General features: G+C 36.2%; 1 protein-coding gene across 1 annotated transcript; it reads right to left on the reverse strand.

The window, feature by feature from the left end:
- Positions 1 to 183: 183 nt before the first annotated feature.
- On the reverse strand, positions 184 to 20,782 carry LOC116178288 (phosphatidylinositide phosphatase SAC1-like). Its single transcript, XM_031497746.1, has 4 exons — positions 20,567 to 20,782; positions 16,670 to 16,877; positions 2,579 to 3,657; positions 184 to 696 (listed from the first exon to the last, which is right to left on the reverse strand). Exons 1-3 carry the CDS (start codon positions 20,780 to 20,782, stop codon positions 2,612 to 2,614), a joined length of 1,470 nt encoding a protein of 489 aa, XP_031353606.1. The 3' UTR covers positions 184 to 696; positions 2,579 to 2,611.
- Between the last annotated feature and the right edge of the window lie 988 nt (positions 20,783 to 21,770).

Here is a 21,770-nt window from a genome sequence, read left to right on the forward strand (position 1 = left end):
ATACATCTGTGACTATACACTACGCAAAAACCTACACAAGTTTTATGTATTGTGATTTATAGGTATAGTGGCAAAGTAGACGCTTTCTTACTCAAACTCAACTCCATTTGTGAGAAAATGTGTATAGACCAAACTGTCTGGACGATATGGGGCGTTTCTTTAGTAACGTATAACTTATTTTCATCACCCCTAATGGCCAGACAGTTTGAGACAGGTGTTATTGGTGCCAGTGACATTCTCTAAATAAAGCGTCTACTTTGGCCCACTATGTACAGGTACAACAGCAACAAAAATAGAGCCGCCATGTTACAGTGGTAGTTACATATAATTACACTTATACTATTGCCCGGTTTCACAAACGATGATTAAGGTTAATCACTGATTAAAAATATTAGAATGGGAAACATCTGAGCGTATAATCAAAGCTGGCTAACATTCAAATATTTTTAATCAGTGATTAACCTTAATCATCGTTTGTGAAACCAGGCATTAGTCTATTATACTTACATGTTACAAACAACAAAATATAATATAAAGTACAGTATAACACAACATTTAGTGCAAAATTTTCTCGATTTAATTATCGGCAAAAAGTAAAAATTTATGAGCTTATCACTTAGGTACTAGGTCTTCTAAGTGATCCTTTGCAATATGAGAGGAAGGATTTCTTCAAAATACTGCTTATAAATTATTTTCCTAAAATTGATCTCTATGTCAGCTACAATTAACCCATCAGTAGCCAAACACTATGATATAGTGTCAGCCCTATATGTGAGCAACCAATAAGACAGCGGATTGTATGTATCACATTATATCAATTTTTTTATCAAAGAGATCCAATTTGGCTAAAGGCTAAATACTCAAAGTTCGTTGTTTTATTATAGTGTTTATTGAAACCGAAACTTTCATTAACAGTGAGGAGTGAGCAATTGTAAAACTACCACGTTTGTTATTGTTGTGGAAAGATGATCATACAATGTTAATTTTAAACTCAATCGAAGACAGGCAGTGTTTGTGGCATATCCTGAAAAAGAGCCTTAAAAGAAATCGTAGGGGAGCTAACTATTCAAGAGGCGCCATCTTTAAATGAACTAAATAATTCACTCTGGTTGATTTTAAATTGCCAAAATCACTTTAGATGATTCATTCAAGATGATCACTCAAAATGAACCGTCTAAACGCGCCTTTAGTTTTAAGCGCGAGTGGGGAGAGTGACTAAGAAGCGTTGCGTATGTAAGCCCACGACTGACAAGGATGCAAAGAGACAGGTATGTGGTAGGCAGCTGCTGAGTGCATGCCGTTTACTACGTGTAATAAACAATGGGGCGTTCGCCATGTGAAGCGCTTCGCGAGCGCTATTAAAATGTCTCGTGAATGAGTGAGTTTATTTCAAAGCCTCCTACGAAAATTATGCATATAAAGGTCACAATTTTAGAAAATCTTAAATAAAATGAAAACCATAACAGATAGGTATAGGGCATAATTGATCGATGTAGAATTTTTTCCACATTTGCAAGTGCAAAAAACTAAAAGCAGGTTTCATTTGAAAAAATCAACTTTTTAAGGTTCGAAGTTATTAAACTTGACCATTAATTTTAACACGCCCTGTAGAAGGTCGATCACAATTTCATTGGCACGTAGCATCACGTCAGTATTGTTGATTTTCGAAGACTTTTTGAAATTCAAGTCAATGGAGCCATAGGTAGAGGGCGCGAAAGAGAAACAGTCAAACGTCAAAAATTTTGAAAAATCTTGAATAACTTGAAAACCTCTGATGCTAGGTATAGGGAAATGTCATATCAAACGACGTAGATTTTCATGTAGATTTCGGAAATGCAATAAAATATATAGGGTGTTCTATTTAAAATAAGAAAGTTGCTATCCACCTCAGAAAACCTCATTTAAATAATATTTAAAAAATCATAATTTTTCCAGATCTTTTGAAATTTCATTTCTGTAATTGTTGAAATTATGTTGAAGTCTAGTTACCTGAGAAAATATGAATATATAACATTAAAGAAAGGAGATGATGCGCGCTCTAGAATTATGGCCTGTTCTCACTCATTTTGAATTTTAATTAATTGAATTATAATTTGACCACTGAACTATACTTATACTGGAATGCGCACTGGCGGTCTCCTGCCATAGGAACGTAGTGTGCCGAGAGAGATAATGGGCAAGAGGGATTTCTGTCACTATCACTCATTAGCGTAGAACAGAGATGTCCCTTGTGGCTCTCTCTCTCTCGGATCAGGCTGGCGAACGGAGCGGGCATTCCAGTATAACTGAATTTTACTATTGAGTTTACACCTTGTAGTCAAAATAATTAATGTCATATTTTTGACATAGAGTAAATATTTAATACGAACCTCACAATTTTTGTATAATCAATGTAATTAAGGAAAAGCATTCAAAGGTAAACATTACATACTTTGAAAAATTATTTTTTGTATACAAAATTTCACTATTTGTGCTAATGTACTACCAGTGTGACAATGATTTGCTTTGTCATTTATAACTGCCACGTAAACTAAACCCACAGATTCCAAGTGGTTGGCTTTCTAATGACGATACTTACTACAAAATCCTCAAGAGACGTCCATCACAGCGATTAGAGAACAGTGAGCCTTGGTTGATCAACAAACTCAGGACCATGATTCAAAATGGTCGTTAACGTTGCTGTAACCATTACACCCCAGAACAGAATAAACAAAAGAGAATCTGTCGAGTACTCCGAAGGTAAAATCGCACATGCCACAAACATAGCAATTGCTACTAATAATACGGACGGGAAAGTAATATACTTCCAACCACGCTCGATTCGCAATGGTGACTTAATTTCGGCAATGCCATGAAATAAGTCAATAGCATCTTGGCGGAAACCATCACTGAAATTATTCTTATAATACCTCGTCAACGAGTTAAGGCCATCTCTCATAAGGCCAACGTGCGTCCGTTTGCCGGTTCGTGTGAAATCAGTTTTAAGAGCACCTGTGCCAGAATACTGAAGACTAATTAAATCGGCATTATCTGCCCAAACTTCCTTAAACACTCGTTCTAAGGACGGAAATTCCTCTATACTCTCCTCACTTTTTATTATAGATAACTTATGCAATATGTTACCTAAACATCGTCTGGCAATCATGCTCTGTACGACATTAGTCCGATCTAAACAGTCCACACAATTAGTACGAAAGACGCCATCCTGTAGAAGAGGTATTGATCCATCTCTCAGTAACAAAAAGAATCCCATGTCGTCCTGCTCCAAAGATATGCGATCCAATAGTATCGACAAACGATCCCATCGCATGTGTCGGCACTCCGAATGGAAATCGAAAGGTTCGTATCTTACGAAAGGAAATCCGAGCGCCTGCACAGTGTCCGCATAAGCCTTTTGCAGCTTACCTTCAGAACCACGCTGATCGACCAAATCTAAAAGCACCTGTCGCCCATAATACACACTCAGGCTGTCCAAATGGCGAGCGCACGCACTTTGTTGCTCATCGGCTGCGACATCCACCAGATGTGGCGGCGGTTTGTACCTGTTCCAAGAAATAACTATGAAAGGTCGATAGTGTAAATAACAATGGTACAGTACATGTTCAAAACATCTTAAAACCACATCATTATCAAAAATGGCGAAATTTCTTAACAGTTCTATTTGCACTCATAGTTCTACAGTGTTTGACCAATTTTAGTAAAATTTCCATTTTTTTTAACTTTTATTTATTTATTTACTTGAAATAATCACCGTTGAAGAAATGAGGTACCAACTTCACATGGTATCTCATATTTTGTTGCTAGTTCTAATTACACCCGCATTAGTTCTAGTGCTATAGTATGGTATGGTAAGTCAGATAAGTAACCGCTAGAACTAGTCGACAAGCAACTATAAATACTACTTACTAAAGATCTACTAGGGAGGTTAATCACCAACCTACAACTAGCCGAAAGGAATAAACAGCAGCCGTTCCGGGTACCACTTTCATAAACAGTAGAATTGCAGTGTTCATATTTTTGCGAAGAACTCGAGAAAAAATTTAAAACCATTCCCGGTCCCTGTGGGGTGGACAGGACATTTTGAAAATTAAATTTAACAACCAGATACTTATTTTCTTCTCGGATTTCTCTTGTTAGCGCATTTTTTAGAATTAAAAAAAATATGCAGTTGGTGCAGAACAGTCCTGTGTATTGGATATCGTAAATAGAAATCAACTTACAATATTTTGTAAATCTGAGTTATATGTTTCTTGTATAGTGTATACCATGTGCCACATACTCCATGGTACTTAATTCTAAATCAGTATTAATATTTTCTTACGAACATATTACATACAGTCTGTTTCAAAACATAGCATTTTTCAAATAATAACAAAAATGTTATTTTTTATATGGAACACGCTGTATGTTATTACATCATATGATAGCTTCGAGGATAGGTTATTAAAATCTCATATACAGAGTTTTTTTAAAAGCGAACATAGGAGTTTGCATGCAATGTAATTTCCCTATGTTCGATTTTAAAAAAAACACATCAATCTATGAGGTGGGCGCGGTTCACATTCCCAAATCGCGCAACTTGTGTGACTATGAACAGCAACTCATAGTCGTTATGATGAAGAGCACTCGGTAAGATTTTTTTAAAGAAGCCATGTGAGGCCATAGCAACTTTAGGATACATTTTTCTTAACCTTACGATAACTTCGACTTCACATGGCACGCGCTGACATCACAATACATTGTGAACCAACCTTCAATTGTTTGTAGGTCATGTGCACCTGGTATTCTACTAATTTGATTTATTCAATACATAAATGAAGAAAATAAGTAACGAAAACAATTACAATAAATGTTCGAAGTGTCCTCCTTGACATTCTAAGCAATAACCTAACAGATTTTGGACGGCGGTATTTTTTAAAATGTGACAGCTGTCAATTGTGTCTACTACTCAAAAGATTGAGGTGTTTTTTTTTAAATCGAACATAGGGAAATTACATTGTATACAAACTACTATGTTCGCATTTAAAAAAATTCACTGTATACTACCATGAGTAGTTGAAGTATTGTCAAATATTTTTGAGTTGTTGTAACGAATGCTATAGCGCGTTCGCACCTCCAGATGCAGTTTGCGTCATTCTTCGATAATGCTATCCTTGTTTCCAACCGCATTGATGTCAAATTGACATATGATTAAATTGTAGTATTAAAACAAAACATAATCTCCTTGTGCTGTCATTGTCACGTTTGGCAAGCATGTACTGTATGTCCATAAACACCATACTGCATTTGGAGGTGCGAACGCGCTATAGTTAACGCGCGCGAGTGGTATTAAAAAGCGTAACTAGTATAAATGCAATAAATGATATTATTATTATTATCCAACGGATATTTCTTCCTTTACACGCTGATACGTATGTGTGGATCAACTTTTCTGCGTTCAAATCAATTTCTAACGCGTTTCCACAAAACATTCGAAAGTGACACTTGGTGAGTACCGACAAAAGTAACTACTGCCTTCTCTCTCACTACTTCGTCCAATTTTTTTAGCTGTGATGTATGTCTTAAAAAAACTCGCGAGCTTGGGTTCGAACCCGCGTCATCAAGTCGGCGGCTGAGCATTCCACGTGACGACCACGTGATGATTTTACTCCCGTCCAAATCCTATAGTGTATAACTGTATACTGAGCGAAGAAAAGTAGACACTTCAATTTAAAAAAGGCGCTATTGTGAACACTTTCTCCGTCCGTACGTCCCAACGCTCGTGTCACTATCAGATGCAGATCTTTACCTTAAGGTTTTTCGCTATTTGGTTCGTTATGGTTTGCACCAATGAAGGAATTTCTTCTGTGCCACTTACAAAAAAGGTTATAGCAAAAAAATTGATTACACCTCACAATTTTAAACTTTTGCCATTTATTGCGCTTATACAGTGTGTCCCAGATCGATTGCATGGATAACTTTCTTATTATTAAAGATCGAAAATGGGTTAAAGGGACAACGTTTTGCAGTTGCTTATTTAAAATTTCCTTGTGAAAGTTCAAAATGAGGAATAGGTTGAACCTCGGGATGAACGTAATTTCAAAAAAACTAAAATCGGTCATTTCCTTGAATGTCTTATATCATCCAAAGTATACGAGATACAAAAAAAGTTTCATATAAAAGTTACTGTCTTTGATACGCTTAATTTAGATTTGATGTAAAAAAATTCAAGTAGGCTACTTTTGAGGAACAACTACCAACTTCCTGAAGTTAAATAGGCGCCATGTTGGATTTTTAGATTAATTAATAGAATTTTTTATTCTCTTTTCAACGAGCCATCACAGCATAAGATTGAAAATAAGATACCAGTTATATCAACGGTTTTTGTATTTTAATCAAATAGCCTTGATGAATGAAAAAAAAACAAAATCTATTGGAGGCAACAAAACAATGAGATCTCAACTCCTCGGACCAAAAGAATTCACCCAGGTTGTATTTTTTTAATACAGCAAAAATTGAACCAACAGGGACAAAACAAACATCTTAGATACATGCCGCGCAAAGTCACGACATCTTTACATTTCGTCTTTATCTACTGTTTTTGTAACATTTTTGTTTGATAACAGCAAAAAAATGTTAATAGCCATACATAGAAGAAACCGAGGAAGAAACTAACACTTTGGTTAGAAATGTTGGAAATGCTCTTTTCGATTTTGTATAAATTATTCTAAAATTCTCCCCAAATCACTTGGCAGTATTAGTGTACAGGTCAGTTCAATTGTTTAGTCATTACAGCGATGGTGCAGCAATTGTTGTGATTGTAAAACAAGCAAGTACCTAATAATTGAATCTTTTTAAAGGATCTCAGAAAAACTAGAAAGTAGTGTTGTCTACCCCTGAAATTTCAAGGCAAAAGTAACAGTATCAATGTAGAGAGTAAGAAACAAGTAGGTATGAAATTGTATACACAAATATTCATATTTGGAAATTAAGAAAAAAATGTCGGTGGAATTCATAAATGAAAAACAAGTAAAACGATTTACATAAAGCGCATTTCCACTTGCATTCATTTCCCATTTGTAAGATGCAACTTCTGTTAAAATCGTAAAAATCCGGCCACAAATATGAAAGATAGCGTTGCACATGGGCAATCCATTGTTGACGTGCTACTTCAATTTCAGTTTATGAGAAGAATTTCATTTCAATGCTTTTCTAAATAAGAAAGTTGGAACTGCGCATGCGCAAACCTAAATTTTAAAACTAATGTTAGATTTTCCTTTGTTCCAAGCGCCTAAGTATCAAATTTCACTTAAATAGTTCCATAGATAAAAAAGTTGGCACGGCGCATGCGCAAAATAAAATTTTGAAACTGGCGCTAGATTTTCCTTTATTCCAAGTGCCTATGTATCAAATTTCGTTTAAATTCTTCCATAAATAAAAAAGTTGGCATTGCGCATGCGCAAAACCAAATTTTGAAATTGGCGTTTGATTTTCCTTTATCCCAAGTGCCTATGTATCAAATTTCGTTGAAATTCTTCCATAAATAAAAAAGTTGGCACTGCGCATGCGCAAAACCAAATTTTGAAATTGGCGTTTGATTTTTCCTTTATTCGAAGTGCTTATGTATCAAATTTCGTTTAAATTCTTCCATAAATAAAAAAGTTGGCACTGCGCATGCGCAAAACCAAATTTTGAAATTGGCGTTTGATTTTCCTTTATCCAAAGTGCCTATGTATCAAATTTCGTTTAAATTCTTCCATAAATAAAAAAGTTGGCACTGCGCATGCGCAAAACCAAATTTTGAAATTGGCGTTTGAATTTCCTTTATTCCAAGTGTCTATGTATCAAATTTCATTAAAATACTTTTATAAGTAAAAAAGTTTACAATTCGGTTTATAAATGGTCGAGATGCGAAAAGGGCACTGTGAATTTTGAATCGATTCGATTCAACTTTTGGCATGGCGTATTATATGGCTAAAGCTATGCCCATATTGAATTTCATGCAATTCAGTTCATAACTAACGGAGATGTAAAAGCGATCGAACATTTCTAAACAAAGTTATGGTTCACACGGACAGATAGATGGACAAACAGACAAAGGAACAGACGGAGAGACCAACCGGCAGGCGACAGATAGCAATGCAAAATTATAAACGATCTCTAGGATCGTTAATAAACGGCAAAAGTGTAAAATTATGGAACATGTGAAAAACGGTTTTTTGTTTTTTTTACAATAACTTTTTTTGTAAGCGGTACAGAAAAAATTCCTTCCTGGGTACAAGACTCGACACCATAACGAACCAAATAGCGAAAAAAGTAGAACAATAGCTCTTAAGATAAAAAAACTAGTAGCGTCGCAAAGTTAGCGGACGGACGGACGGACGGACGGACAAAGTGGCCACAATAGCGCATTTTTTTTTATTTTTGTGGAAATGCGCTAAAAAGATTATATCATAAAGTTAACAAAATCCACGGAGAAATTCTTTGATTTGATTTATATCGCGGTTGACGAAATTAGTAATATTCGTAAGTAAATTATGGAATTTCCGAAATTAGTGCACATTTTTTGATAAAGTTGTCACTCAGAGAAAGTCAAAAGAATTCAAATTTAAAAAAAATGACATTATCCCGATCCTTTTTTGAAATCTTTAATGAATAATGTTCGAAAATATTACAGAAGTCTGATAGGTTATTAAGAATTTTGTTAATACTTGAATTCCTCTTGGAAATTATCCCAGAAGATTCTCCCGAAAACTTTTTTAAATCTTTGAATTCGAAATTCTACTCATGTTCCTATACATTATGGAATAGTTATAAACATCTTAGAATCCTCTGTTGAAACCTGCTTAAAACTCTATCTAGGAGTTTTAGTAGAAATTTTCTTGAAAACCATTGATTCTGAAGAATCTTGTTAGAAAGCACCTTCAAAATATCTTTTTTGAAATTTTTGTTGGAAAACTGCACATGTTTTCTTAAAAATCATGTTAGAAGACTCTTTCTGGAATAGTCTTGGAAAATTTTCTCTTACTCTGTTTCCTGTCTAGGCGTTTTTAAAGGTGCAATCACCAAATCAACCCGTTCATGTGTCAGCACAAAATAAAATTGCTTCGTTTAAGATCTTTCTTGGCGATTGTAATCGGCGAATAGAATTGATACATGAATAACCAGGTCCTTTCGATTACGGTAAAAGCAAGCAGTCAACAAGTAACGCCATCAACGTCAATGTCATCAGCACAAGGAGAAAAAGTAGATAAGACCGATCCTTTTGTTAATGAACCTGAATTCGCCGCTATCTCCTTCTGTATTCACTTCCTAGAAATTTATCATATCGAGTGCAGATGCCCAGTAAAATACATTAAACTGATAACGTCATTTCGGTTCACAAATTAGACGGAAATTTGTAAACAAATGAGCCCATTAATCTCGATGTATGAATTATACTTATCTCGGGTTATTACGTTTAAATGATGTTCATTCATTGGGAACGATAGCTCCAAATAGTCATCGATTGTTACAATATTAATATCGCCAAGTGCTAGTGGCTAGTATCTTGATCTTAATCCGTCTGTTACAGGTGTTTTGCGACAAGAAAATTAAAAATAGTACCTACTACAATATTAAATAATTAAAACGGGTTTGTGAACAATTCCGAATTTGTCAACCAGAATTAAATCATTTTAAAACCTGTTTCGAAACGTTACGTTGTTATAATAACGTACCTAGCTAAATATGGAAATTGATTTTGCCATTTGTCTCTCCTCCATCTGCTCTTTAATTGGACCGATCTCAATTGCCCAATTAGGGCAGAACAAAACAATTGCGTTATGCCTACAGTTAAATGTTCTGGTAGCACTCGACGATTATTTGATTTATAACGCTCGGGATGTTAATAAATCAAATCGATGTTCCACTTTCTAAACTAAAACCTTAAAGTGGACAATGAAAAAGAAAAATATCATTTGTTAAGTTGACAATCGTTTCTTAAATCTGTTACAAGGATAAGTGAAATTATTGAAATTGTTCAAATGGGCGCGTTACTTAATTTCTAAATGTTGCTCTTTTGTTGGGTCTGCCGGACTAGGATGTGCCATAATTATAATAGTCAATCAAAACCGGCTGAAGTGAATCTCGAATTATACTGGAAGCACCTGGGAGTTATGTCTAAAACGCCAACAATAAACCACAATAACACTTTAACAAGTACACGTTTCGGGCAACAAAGTGGTCACCATCACTGGACAATTGGAGTGTGGAAGTACAAATCTTATTTAGTATTGTCGCTTAATCTGTAAAAAAGTGCTCTCAATCATTTTTTTAAAGAAAATTTATAAGAATATTTCCAAAACGATTTTTAAAGGGTTTTATATTGGTGCAGGGGTTAATAGACAAAAATACGTCAGTTATATCAACAATATAAACATACAACACTGAGAAAATGGAAATCAACCATAATAATGTGACAGACAGACACATTCTGGAATTATAGGTTTGATTCTCAGCTAAAGTCAAAGAGCCACGGTTATCACCATAGAGCCATACACTGTAAGGAAAATTCGATACCCCCCTAGACCCTCCCGGTTGTACACTTCCCTGAAATATTTAGCGCTTTTGGCCCTTGTATCAATTTTTTTTTCTTTCTGCACTCCATACCCTCCAGACCCCCATAATTTTTAGGAAGATACGGCGTCCTCTACGAAACATTATGATAGAGTCCTTAGAGCTGAACGTGTTGAGTAGCACCGAGAGGTCTGAAGGGGTATTCCCAGGGGTATTCCATATCCCCCAGACCTCCCGGTTGGACATTATTCCCCAAAATATTTAATGCTTTTGACATTTGTATCATAATTTTTAGGAATATACGGTCCTCTATGGAAAACTATGAAAGAGTCCTTAGGGCTGAACGTTTTGCGGTAGAATGTACCACCTAGAGGTCTGGGGATATTCCATTCGTCACAAAATATTTACTACTTTTGGCCCATGTATCATAATTTTTAAGAAGATACGGTATCTGTTATGAAAAAATGTGATATAGTCCTTAGGGATGAATGTTCTGAGGTAGATTGTAGCACCGAGAGGTCCGAGGGATATGGAAATCCCCCCAACGGCCGAAGATCTTATGATATGTGTAGCAAAATGAACATTTAATTCTTCCTGAGGGGTATTCCATACCGCCCAGGCCTCCCGGTTGGACATTATTCCCCAAAATATTTAATGCTTTTGACACTTGTATCAAAATTTTTAGGAAGATACGGTGTCCTCTATGAAAAACTATGAAAGAGTCCTTAGGGCTGAACATTTTGAGGTAGAATGTAGCACCTGCAGGTCTGGGGATATTCCACAGCGGCCGAAGATCTTATGATATCTGTAGCGAAATGATCATTTATTTTTATTTCTTCCTGAGGGGTTTTCCATAACCCCCAGACCCCCCTGTTGTACATTATTCCCCAAAATATTTAGTGCTTTTGGCACTTGTATCAATAAAACTATGATAGAGTCCTTAGGGCTGAACGTGTTGAGGTAGAATGTGGCACCGAGGGCTCGGGAGAGTATGGAACACACGTTTGCTTTGTGCCATGGCTTTTTGCATTTAAAACAACGAATCGTTACCTTTTGGTCCTTTTATTTATCGTCTTTACCGTTTCGTCGCCGATTCTGCCACCCTTCGTGTCTTTACAAACAGTAGACTTCCAGGAAGATCTGCGAGATAGACTGTAGGAAAACTCCTATAAGCAAATAAGGACAAAAATTGCGAATACTAAGCCTTCCATCTTAGAGGAAGTTTCAAAACAATAAAGAGAAATGAAATAACGGCTTCTAAGACAATCCTTTAGTTTAGATGGTTTGCGGTTTCTATTACAATTGCTAGGTAGACCTTTTTACCTGTTGGTCGATTCAGGATTTTATGGATTTGTGACGGAAATTTGTTGCAAAAGAAAAAGGGGTGGAAGCTACTCCCTAGACAAGTAGTTGGATCGATTTAATCTTTGGTAAATTTTTGGTATTTGGTGTGCTCTTAATCTTGTTTTAATATGTATACTGTAAAGCCTTAAGGAACGAATACCTTGTTCCTGAAGAAGCTACCGCTGAAAATAAAAATGGTCGAGTGCGCTTTTTAAAAATCGAAAAACACGCCACCTCTTGTGCAATCTTAAAATCCGGAAGATACGCATATTAACACCTAATCCATTTTTCATCCTCCAGCTTTGAATTAGCATACAATCGTCTTTGTCCGCCCGCTATTTACCACTCTCATTCCTGACACCAAAAGGTCAGTGCAGCCGCACAATTTTATTGCTTCCTTTTCTCGATTTGTCAGAAAAGCGTTTGAATTGGTAGCCTTGCCTTTATTCCAAGACACAAACTGTAATATATAATTTGTCAGTCGTTGTAAATAATAGCCTCAAGTTCCCTTCGAGCAATGATTTGATCGATGCAAGAATTAAGGTCAATGATTCGTACAGTTCGATTATTATTTGATAAAGTTTTTGCCGTTACGATGGCTGATTTAGATTTTTGTGGGACGCCGCCGCCGTTCAGAAATGCGAGGATTTTGGCATTTTTGACTTTGTGTGGAGAATTATAATGGTAAAACGGTAATTTCGCGCATTTGGTATACAAGCGATGTTCTCAACGCTACAATTTTACGTTTCTACTGAATGCAAATATCGTCTACAAAACGTTAGGTTCCAAAGGTGCGCAAAATTGGTACCCCGAGTGTTCTAAGTGAAATTTACGAATTCGGAAATGCTCGGACACATCAAATTTTTATAGAAAAAATACGCTAACGAATGCACTTTTATATTTGGATGCAAGTCAGCCTTATTACTTATTACAAACTTCTTTTTAATTAACGCATTGTGCCCTTCCACAAAGATGATCACAAACTTTGAACTTCTTCAATTACCTAAACGCGAATTCCAATTGTTATAGGGCGACTGGTCGCTTTCATTGTCAGAATGCGAATTCCTCTTATAAAATCGTCTGAACCCGAGAAAAACTCTCGCCATTGCACCACCACCCTGAAGTAATTAAGAGAACAAAAGAGCCATTCAAAAGGTTAGTGGTTGTAATCAACCAGTCCATTCTGTTCCAAGACCAATATTTGTCTGGAAAATAATTTAGAACCATGATACTTACTTTAATCTAAAAATTTCTACTTTACTGTGAAAAAAATTGAAAAATTTAAATCAAAATCTATACCTAGCTGGCGTGCTAAAACGGGATTCTTTAGAATTTTGGATTTTTATTATTAAAGCATTCTGCTGTTTCTCCTAATTCTTCAGATTTTTAAAATCTTCATACTTTAGATCCATAAACTATTTTATTTTCGGATTTCCTTCGATTTTTCAATTTTTTGTTTTCTTCGTATTTGCTGGTTTTTTTTTTAAAATTCTTCCAATTCCACGAACTATTTGTGTTCTTCTCCTTTATTTTTTGACTATGGATTTTTCCTATTCTACATACCCCTCGCATTTATCAAAATGTTACGTGATCTAAAAAACATCATACAATTTGTATCTTCATACACGGTAATATGAATATCTTTTTATCAGCTTTTTTGTTAGAAAAAAAAGTTTGAATATCTTGAAGCTGGACTCGACTCTGGGTAACTGACAATTGGAATATTGTATAACATGATTGCAATTTATAACTTTCAACCCTTTGTCATTCTTATGAGGCAGATTCCTGCAATTGCAAAGAATTGTGGGGAGTTTTTCATTGTCACCAAATTTAAAATTCCAAACCGCCTGATTTTCCACACGTTTTCCAGAGAAAAAGACCGATTCGGGCCTTGACGAGAATCACTTCGTAATAAATGTCACCATAGCTAGAAGTTGTACCTACCATTTATATTCTCTCTCAAGATCAAAGATGTAGAAATAATATAAATAGCATAATTACTTAATTAGCAATAAACAATTCGTATGGCAGTATTTACGATTCAGCTCTATAAAATTATGGACCACCGCATTACCTTGATACTAATCTTGCGTGGGGAAGGCGCAGCGAGAAAAAATTTAATTGCTTCGCTTGGGTGTGATCTAAGGCGATTTCTAACTTGCGAGAAAATCAAGACCGATTCGCAATTGATTACTTCTGCGTTAGTGCTAACGATAACATCCGATACGTGTCGGTGGTGCGTAAAGTTCTAACAATTATCTTTAATTTGCTTTTTCTTAAAGTAAACGTGAGATTTTAACGATCTTAACAGAGGAAATGATTGGTGAAAACTGAGAGCAATGAATATGCAAAAATATCCACACTACCGCGAATCGAATAGTTTACCTACTTTTAATTTGAAAAATTCACCCTCGGAATATTCACCTCAAAGAAACACCCTTCGAAATGAATACCTTTTTGTTGCATGCCAAATTTTCACTTGTTATTTTGAGAACACTTTGTATTACATTAACTTACGTTGGGGAAGTCTTGAAAAACTTTATGCAATTGGAGAGGCATGTATTGTTTAAATATGAATATCACCCCTATCAATTTTGGAATTAAGAATTCTAATAGTGACTTTTCTCATTCGTATTGAGAAGATTTGCAGTGCACCAAATAGTTGTATTTCTACCGCGTTATAGCTCAATCCCTAGATGTATTAGAGTGTGGATTGAGTTTCATTTTGTTTTTAAAGAAAATCACGTTGGAATCGTTATTGTTTAGTAACCACGTGGACACTCAAAATGTTGAAATGTTTAGTCACGATTGAATGTGTACGACAATGTTATAGTGGCTAGAATATCCGGATTTACACCCGGGCGGCCAGGGTTCGATTCTTTGCTATGAAATTTTTTTCACAAAAATGCGTCCCCAATTCATCGGTTTGGTTATTTGTGGGTTTAAGATCATGTCCAGATGGAGCGAATTTGCCGCGAATTGTCACACGCAAATTCATACCGCCCATACTTCGCGTCCACAAGCATTGGGCGAATTTAAAGCAAAGAAAATCGCGGCGAATCTGCTCCAGGGTTTCGATTTTCGAACCATGAAATAGGAAAAGGCCTATTTCGTCGTCTCAGTGGATATGAGACTGAATTTCTTAAAAAATGAAATAATTTCGAAACATCGAGGGCTGGAACTATAGCTCTGATAGGAAGTTTCAAATTCCCCCAATGTCTGACTGGTCGACGCAAAAGTTGTATTCCGAATTCTGATATTGATCCCATTTAATCCACCAACTTGTGTTCGAAACACGACGCTCAAGTTGAAAAACAACAATTCAATTCAATATTAATTTAGAAAGTTTGAATTTGGCAGAAATCGCGAGCTCACTTCTCAAAAAATGAAAACCGCAATGTTTACAAATGACAAACTCAGGTTACAGTTGTTGAAGTCATGGGCGACAGGCCATTAAGGCAACAACTCAGTGTCTTCAGCAGAACAAACCGTTCATTATCACCGACTACTTCTGTACATCGAGTGGGCGAAACATATAATTTTACTATTCTGTCTCAATTCGAGATATCTGCACGCCACCGCGCAATACATAATAGAAACACAAAATGGAAATAAACGATATTCTCTGCTGCCTGCACATAAAGACGACTTGAAAGCATTCCAATTCAATTTTCGTTCGAGGTCTTTACCGACTTCGTTCGGTAAAAAAAATCGCGCGACGATCAAATATCTAAAAGAAAAGCATAAAAATCGCTCGTGCAAAATTGGAGATAGTGGGAATTTTTTTGTTGTACGACCGCGACGCTTCCATTTAATCAAGATTAACGATTTACGAAGGTATAATGGAAATTTCTATTAAAAAGGCATTCCCTTCGTCGCTTTTATCCATTAAGGCTTTGCGATGAATGTGGTAATACTCAAGATCAGTTCTTCCACTTATCGGGGAGGTTTTATAATTGCTTTCGTGCACATGTGCACATTTTATCGCGAGATTTACACTCATTAGCATGTGATATGAACGCGGCCGTTAATAATAATGGATCGGGGAAGAGCAAGAGAAAACGTGTACTGATAGAATTTTATGTAAAATTACACCTTTGAACCACGAACAATGATCAAATAAATATGTCACGAGGCGTGGCTCTGCCTGCAAACCATTTCAAAAAAAGTGCCGCAAAACGTCTCATAATACCGGCATTTTCATTCGCACACTTGTAAATGTGACCATTATTGGAAGAATACACAACATAATTTGTAACGAAGAAACTAAATATGGAAGAAATGTTTATGTTACCGTATAAGTGGCTTCGTTCCACGTTAACGGATTAATTATTCACGATTGCACAAGCAGGGGTATTTATTAGCACTACGGCTGACCTCGACCTAAGATGTAATTTCGACGAAGGAATGTATAGTAGGTTATGCAAATCGGAAAACCACATAATTTCTCCATTCCTCACAATGCACCGAATAGTAACCTGCATTATAATGTCAGACGTTTTAGAAGGTAACTGAAGGAGGCACAAAATATAGAGATTATTGATTTAGGATGGGCTTGGTATTCCAGTACGGGAGTATAGGAATTTCTTCCTGGGATGATTACGCTCGGACATTCGAAGATAATGAGAAATGATGTAAACCTGTATTTTGTTCAGCTTTTAAAAAGTCATCTGGATCCGATCGGACCCTTAGAACCAAGTCTTACACACCAACAAAGCCTCGGGGTTTAGCCCGCGAGATACAGGCAATTTCCATACGCCACCATCGGAAAACCCTACAAGTTGTATACTTGGTACGGCCAACTTTCCATTCCGAGCCACCTGAAGAATATGGGTTCCTAGATATGGCCTTTGTTCCTCCAATATCTTAGCTGCCTCATCTTCAGTCTCCTGGTGATTGTCTTTCCTTCTAGTAATTCCCTTATCTGCTTTCTTGTGAGGTTGCTGTTTTCCATCAGTATCCTTTGTGCCTTCCGTTCCGCCCTCCTCATTGTTTGTCTATTGCTCTTTGTTAGCGCTGGGGAATTCACTTCGTATAAGATTGTCGAAGCTATGATCGTGTTGTATAGCAGCATTTTCAAGCTGTCCGGTATTTTCTTCTCTCGTGTGATGTTCCGGATTCCCTGTGTGTCTCTGAATGCGTTGTTTATTCTGTTTGTGCCCACTTACGGCCGGTGGCAGGAAAGCGAATTATAATCAAAATCCTACATTATTTGCCAAATCTGACTTTAAGCAAGAATTTTGATATTTGATTGGCTGCCTACTGCAATATAAAGCCAATCAAATGGCTTAATACCGGATTAAACAATAATCCTGGATTATTTGACTAGACCGTTACAGTGCTACTTATGTACGCTCCCAGATATTTAAGTTTGTGCTTCACGGTTATCCCCCTCACAGCTATTCTGATCTTTCTTCCTTTAGTCCAGGCTATATAATATTTTTTTTACAAAAAAATTAGTTAACGGGTGAAACCGGGTTTTTCAGGCACTTTTTGCAAATTGTGGCAAAACTATTAATTTTAGACGAAAATGTTAAATGAAAAAGTTATAGAGATTTAAAAAAATGAGAAACTTTTGTATTTGCACTATTTTCAGTTAACCTCCAATTTTCCTAGAAAAACCGCAAAAACTGTTTTTTTGTTTTTTATTCTTAGTTTTGCGAAAAAAAAGTCGCAGGGGTTTTAAATTTGGAGGAAATATAAAGTTGAACCGTTTCCAAGATCTCACGATTTCTGAAAAAAACGACATCTTCTTCAAGGGGATGAAAAATCTATTTTTTTCATCGTACAGAGGTGCGCGGGGTAGCAAAATTTTCGGGAAGGCTTATATTTTAATAAACAAAAATAAAAAAATATTATTCCTATAGCAAAATTGGAGAAAATCGCCAAAAACTGGAAAAACAGTTTTAAGATATACACGGTTTTTGGCATGATAAAGCAACATGTTGGATGTTAATAAAGATTTTTTCGAAATCTGTCTTCTTGCTTCTCTTTAATGTTTGCTTAAATATTCTCTTTTGTTATCCTATGTTTAACTGTTTTAGTTAAAACTTCTTTATTAGTTCTTTCTTCTGCATTTTTACCGCAATAAAAGCAATTCGAAATAAAATCAGATTATCTTATTGCTTCCTGATTCCTGCACAATTTCTTTTTGTTCACTGACTCTTCTTCCTGTCTGTTTTATGCTGTTGCAATTGCGTTGGGGCTGTTGATAAACTTGCAAAATCTGCAATAAGAACGTTAGTTTTACCGGCCAAAGCAAATGATTTGAGATGTAAAACCTGGATTTAACATTATGAGGATTTTATATTCATAATTCCTGTAAATTAACGATCAACAGGCTCAGCTTAATCCCATCAGCTGTAAAACAGGCAGAAAGAAGAGTTAGTGAACAGAAACAAATTGTTCAGGAAGCAAAAGAATTCGATTTTACTTCAAATTGCTTTTATTGCGGTAAAAATGCAGAAAAAAGAAATAGTAAAGATGTTTAATTAATGCAGTTGGGCACTAGGAAACAAAAGAAAATATTTTAGCAACATTAAAGAGGAGAGAGAAGACAAATTTCAAAAACTTTTTATTAACGCGGATCCAATACGTTAATTTATTTGCAAAAAAAATAGATTTTTCATCCCCTTGAAAAAGAGGTGGGTTTTTTCAGAAATCGTGAATCGTGAAATCGACATTTTTTCGCAAAAATAAGAATAAAAAAGGAAAAAAACAGTTTTCCGGATTTTCTAGGAAAATTGGAGGCTATGAGCCAAATTCAGAGTCCTTCCTAATTTCAAACTCACTCAGATCCTACTAATTTCAACCTAAACTCTGACATTGGTATTCAGAAACAAATTAGACTGAATGATAGCCAATTACACCGTCAAAATTAAGTATCGCTCAAAGTTAAGCATCACTTAACTACCATAGCAACGATTGTCTTAATAATCGTTGCCATAGATTTTAAGTTCGACTTAACTTTAAGCAAGGCTTAATTTTGTTGGTGCAACTGGGCATGAGTGACTAAAATCTTACTAACTAGTGAGTATAAGAGATGAGTACGATGTAAGTCAGCTTTGGACTACCCTTAAGTGTCACTAATTTAAAATAACTTGGTTATGTCAAATGTGTTTCCTGTGTTTGTTAGAATATTTTATTGCAAAGTAGTTTTTAAGTGTGTTGTTATAGACATTAACTTAGTAAGTAAAGGACACGATTGCCTGCCAGACCTTTTTTCGTTGTGACACGGACACAGCATCGGTCTTCTTACATTCGACGATGTTAATATACCGGGTCACAATTTCTTAAAAAAAATTCACAGATTTCGCAATCCTTGCAACCATCGGAGGTATTGGAAATAATAACCGTACAAGTATCACTTGCTCCACTCGCTCGCAAGCTTGCTCGTGTCGTAACATGCGTGTAATACCATCACGGGCGATGTGCGATAAATTTAGATTCGAATTAACAAATCCCTTGCGCACTGTTACGTAAGTACCTACCGTATCGACAGTATCCGCGACTTTTCCTGAATCTACCGATTGCAGTCAAGTACGGGACAATCATCACTTGATGCGACACCAATTGTCTTCTTTTCTGCTCGACTAACCAGTAACTTCAAACCCATACAAAACATAAGCATTTCCAATGCTAAAAATCTTCTCATCTCGGGTTATAAATGGTTTTTTATTGGCGTTCATAGTTATGACGATAAGAACAATATTAACAGTAACAAAATTAATAACCCCAATAACATAAACTAATAAGAAGACTAACAAAAACTATGAGATTTGCGAAAACGTCAGAAACAAGTTCAAATTAAATATCTGTTTATGCTGAAGTTAGCCTTTCCAGAGCGGTTTGTTAGTTACTTGGTAAAATTTCCACTACCAATCGTTCCCCTAACAATATTTTTGACAGATTCCATACTAAAACCCCACTCAAATTAGTCACGCATTACAGATGTTCTCTGAATACCAAAAGTGAGAATGAGCAGGATTCGCACTAACTTGAGTTAGAAATGAGTGACTAACTAGTTGAGTGTGAGTTTGAAATTAGGGAGGACTCTGAATTCGGCTCTATGTGAAAATAGTGCAGATACAAAAGTTGCTCACTTTTTTAATCTCTATAACTTTTACATTTAACATTATCGTCTAAAATTAATAGTTTCGCCACAATTTCCAAAACACCACTTTCCACTCCTTTCAACCCCCGGGATTTCACCCGCGGAAAAATTCAGCTGTTTTAATTATTTTTTGCCCAATTTCTATTCATTTCACCTGCCTGAAAAACCCGGACTACTTGTGTTGAATCTTGCTTTCTGGATCTCTTATAATCATGCAGGTCTTTTCGTTGTTTATTCGTAGGCGGGCCATCTCCAAGTATACCTCGCCGGTTGGGACGAAGGTCTCGAAATCTTCTTTCTTGTCCGCGATTACGAGTCGTACGCGTACGCCAATAGTGTCGGTAGTTGTAAGTGGTCATCCGTCCTGTACTTCCTCACCACCCTCCTTGTTTGCTCTATGGAGTTGTTCAGTGCTATCGCGAAGAGCCTTGCGGATAGCGGACATCCTTGTTTGATTCCTCAGGTTTTCATTTGGTGCTCGGTCTTCTACCCAAATCCATTGTATACTAGTATACTCCTTATTATAATTCTAGTTGAGAATTTGGGCAGTCGCAGTAATGTCTGAGAGGTTACTAATGCTTCATGCTTCACTTGGTCGAAGGCCTTCGCCAGGTCTATTGCTAGAAGCCATATTTGGTTCTTGTCCTCCAGTGTTCGTCTAGAATCCTCCTGGTCGTGAATATCAATTGATTCATGTAGGTCCTTTATTAGCCATTCTAATGCGTACTGTAATAATTCGGCCTGGACCCTATCCTTCCCCTTTTTCGGTCTTCCTACTATCTTCATCATTTCTTCAAACGCGTAAAAAATGAAAATCTAAGGTAATGTCCAGAATTCGACTTCGTTAGTGCCTGAAAATTTGCAATTCCGAATTTCAGTTACGTATTATGCGCGTACACAGTGTCTCAAATGTAAAAGTTGTAGGAACGGTTTCTCTAGTGGGCTTTCTCTAAGCCAAGCGATCTTAATAGAGATACACAACTCTTTCGGGCTTATCTTAATTAATTCGTAAATAATTTTTATCAAGATTAAACCGTCCAATTATCCAAATATTTGCACGCGACCTACACCACAAAGGAATTTACAAACGAAATTCCAGCGGCACAAAGAGACCGGATCGCTATAGAAGTTTGTTATGCAATAAGTAACCTGATGGAGTTAAGTGCGCCCATATCGCAAAACACAAATTCCATTTTAACGATTATTAACAATTAGATGAAAATCGAATCTGAGCGTAGATAATTTCGTAGTCGATCGACGCGGTGGGTATTTAGATTCTTTAAGAAATTCTTGTATATATTGAACGTCACTAATGAATACTAATAGTTAACACGTTACGAATGTAAAAAGCTCGTCTGCGAGACAGACGATATAAATCATACTAATGCGACGCGTGTGTGAGTGCTTCATGTCGTGAAAGGTATCGATAGCTTAAAATGGTAGGCAGTTGGAAGCTTCTTTAATAGCCTCCGGGGTATAATTTTGCGATAATTTAAAAACGAACGTTGTGCAATTGATGTGGGTGTTCTTCGATGACTTTTTAACTGGGTGGGGCATTGCGCGTGTTCCTCAAGAATAACAAACAAAAATTACAGCAATTAATGTTTCCACTTTGAAATGCGGTGAAAGTTGTGTTATGATAATGCTAGTATTTCGTGTTGGGTATCATAAATAATAAAACTAATGCTTTTGGGTGATGAAACTGGCGTTTTAGTTTTACTCGACTTTAAAATTTCGGCCACTGCTTCCAGCTTTTAACACTTGCACCTTTGTTACG

Source organism: Photinus pyralis, unplaced genomic scaffold (genome assembly GCF_008802855.1).
Source record: "Photinus pyralis isolate 1611_PpyrPB1 unplaced genomic scaffold, Ppyr1.3 Ppyr1.4_LG8, whole genome shotgun sequence".
NCBI lineage: Eukaryota > Metazoa > Arthropoda > Insecta > Coleoptera > Lampyridae > Photinus > Photinus pyralis.